This window comes from Dendroctonus ponderosae, unplaced genomic scaffold (assembly GCF_020466585.1).
Source record: "Dendroctonus ponderosae isolate FM_Combo_2020 unplaced genomic scaffold, Dpon_F_20191213v2 Dpon_F_20191213_267, whole genome shotgun sequence".
NCBI lineage: Eukaryota > Metazoa > Arthropoda > Insecta > Coleoptera > Curculionidae > Dendroctonus > Dendroctonus ponderosae.
In genome coordinates, this window is record NW_026018475.1 from 5,068 (window position 1) to 7,948 (window position 2,881).

The 2,881-nt window shown below is 38.4% G+C and overlaps 1 protein-coding gene across 1 annotated transcript; it reads right to left on the bottom strand.

Moving 5' to 3' along the window:
- Nucleotides 1-2,118: 2,118 nt before the first annotated feature.
- On the bottom strand, nt 2,119-2,881 carry LOC125503718 (esterase B1-like; the record flags this gene model as incomplete). The annotated part of the gene is given in 3 exon segments (XM_048664454.1): nt 2,119-2,443; nt 2,496-2,643; nt 2,699-2,881. Coding segments are annotated over 3 exon segments (642 nt in total), but the record flags the coding sequence as incomplete, so codon positions are not given.

Below are 2,881 nucleotides of genomic sequence, written 5' to 3' on the forward strand. Positions count from 1 at the left end.
TAAAGTTTTCGCAAAAACAGATCACAAAACTAAAAGTGTTTAATCAAAAACCCAAAAAATATAATTTTTTGATTAATTTCTTCCAAAAATGACAACATTGATTTTGCTAGGAAATTGGCAATGATGGCGCTATTGTGTGTTCTGTGACAAAAAATTATATATGATTCAATGTAATGGTAAGTTTAAAGACCCTGAGAGAAGTCGTTCAAATCGCACAAAAGTGCAGATTTTAGCTCAGCAGGATGGACTCCGAATAGTTTTCGTATTATCAATTTTTCTGAGTCCGTAACCAGAAGTTCCAAAGAACGTATATTTATATGAACAGCCGGTTAAGGGCTGAGAAGAGTTGTCTTATGATAAAATAGCATAAGAATGTTGCTGTTTTATAAACAATAATTGTTCCCTTACAATACCTTAATGCATTGCACTTTCAACCTAATCAAAATATGTGCAAATTTTCGTGTCTCCTCGATATTGGTCATTTCAAGTAAATTTTCACTGCTTTGTGTTGCTCAAAGCTCAGATATTTTAAGCGGTGAGAGTAACAACTTCGAACGCAGCAACACACAGCCATGGCGCCTCGCTTATAGACTCCCATGGGTGCGAGTGAGACAACCGTGGCCAGCTACGTTCTAAAATGAGAATGATTTCCAGTTAAGGACTTAAAAGTAAATTATTAAATTAGTTCTTTTAACTGAATTTTACAAAAACATTTTTCCGCGTCGAATTCGGGACAAAAATGGAAATAAATCTCTCCCGTTTTTTCCGAAAATCGTTAAGATTCACAAAACTAAAAGTTTTTAATTAAAAACGCAAAAAATATCATTCTTTCCTGAGACATTTGAGACAAAAATAAAATAATTTCCCACCAAAATACAAACTGAATAAGCAAAAGTTTATAATAAATTATTTGGAAAACTCATCATCTCCATTCCTCTGAAGACTGTAGAGCTTGAAAAAAAAAACTAAACTAAAAGTTTTTAATTAAAAACGCAAAAAATATCATTCTTTTCTAATGATTTTCTTCTTTTCTGACAATAAAGAGGTCTTTGCACCCAAAAATTACAAAATTCATTTAGCTAGAAAATTTGCCTCATTCATCTGTTTGCAGGGAACTTAAACAAAACCTTTTCAGCTTCGAATTTGGCACAAAAACCAAGTAAGTTTATTCAGTTTTTTACCGAAAATAATTGAGATTGTCTTGAAAAAACGGCCAGAGAGCAAAAGTTTTCTAAACATTATTTGGAAAATTCGCCACCCTTATTGCTCTGAAGAGTTTTCAAGTTTCTTTAAAATTTTAGGTCTTTCCAGTTTTAGCAAAGTTTCTATTAATCAATTCTTGCTACGCAAAAAACGTATTATTTTTAGTTTTACTTAAAATGCTGACACTCTTCGGGTAATTTCTGTGAAAATCATAAGCTAAATTTAATAGGAAAACTCGGCTCCTGAACAGCTTTGTAATTTTTTTCTGGAACCTTTTACAGCTTTGAATTTTGGACAAAACCCTAATAATTGTTTCTGGAATTTTTCCCAAAAACATTTCCCCGAACAAAACAAGTGGAAGTGTATAGTCAAATATTCGGAAAACTCGTCACGTTTGTCGCTGTGAGTAATTTGGTTTATTTATTCCGGTTTGTTCACTTTTACGTCAATATTTCTGAACAAAACTCTCTCTAAACAAAACAACGCGTTTTTTCCTAACGTTTTACTGTAAAATACTGGCAAACTGAGARTATTTTATGCAAAAAAGTTAAAAGAAAGATTTTAYAAGAAAAGTCATCGTCTTTACAGTTTGGTCACAAAGTTATCGTGTTTTMTTTCGACAAAATTYGGATTTCCTCAAAAAACGACCAGAGAAAGCCAAATYTCGTCACCATCATCGCTCGGTAGATTTTGTAAGTTTCTTCAAAACTTCCGGTTTTTTCCGTTTTAGACCAAAACTTTCCAGTTAAAATTSCAGTGTCGGTCACGTCACAGGTAAATGAGTTATAACCCATTAACCAAAGAGTTAAAACTCATTAGCTCAGAGAGCGGCAACAACTCAAACGCGCAACTCAACACAGTGTTACGCAGGCCTACTGGAACCTAAAGGCTTTCTCCCCAATAAAACTCAACGTGCCCAAATTTGCCTTTTATAGTTTCGAAACAAGTAAACCCTCCGAGTAAATCCGCTCCCAAAACTTCATGCGTTCGGGTTCCGGATCGAACTCCACCTTCAGTTCCTGGCAAATATCCAGAAAGGCCACGTTCTGATGGTCGGCGACTGGAGGCCAAGTGATTTCCAGTAGCGGATCCAGAACCGGAGTCGGATTGGAGTACTTGGCGAAGTTGGCCCAGAGCCGACACATGCGCCTCTGGGCAACATCTTCCACGCTTCCAGCTTCTGGAGCGGAAGTTAGTAGGGTGGAGAACAAGTAGCCGATCTCGTCAGCATGACAAACGCCTGGAAAAGTTCCACAGTGGCCCGTTGCCGTTCAGAAGGCTTCAGAACTTACCCGGTAGCTCAATGCCCAGCATGCGCTTGTAGAAGCATAGGTCTGAGTCCAGAGACAGCCGGTACATGTAGATGGGGCAGTTGGAGGTGCGCAGGTGATGCTGGACCGAACTGAAAATGCCCCTGAGGAACGAATTATCGGTGGTTATCTGCGAATGGGGCAGGAATTAGATGTTTGAACGTTGGCTTAGGGGGTGGAGTTACGTCGTAGAACTGCCGCAAGTGCGTGTCTCTGGATATCGGCCCGTTTCCAAAGTAGAAGCTCACTATTTCATCTCCGAGCCGTCTGGATAGGGCGCTGCCCTTTTCCAGGTGCAACAGTCCAGGGACGTTGTACTCTTTTTCAGTCCAGTAGATGTAGTTCAAGTGGGGCTCTACCATTCCGTC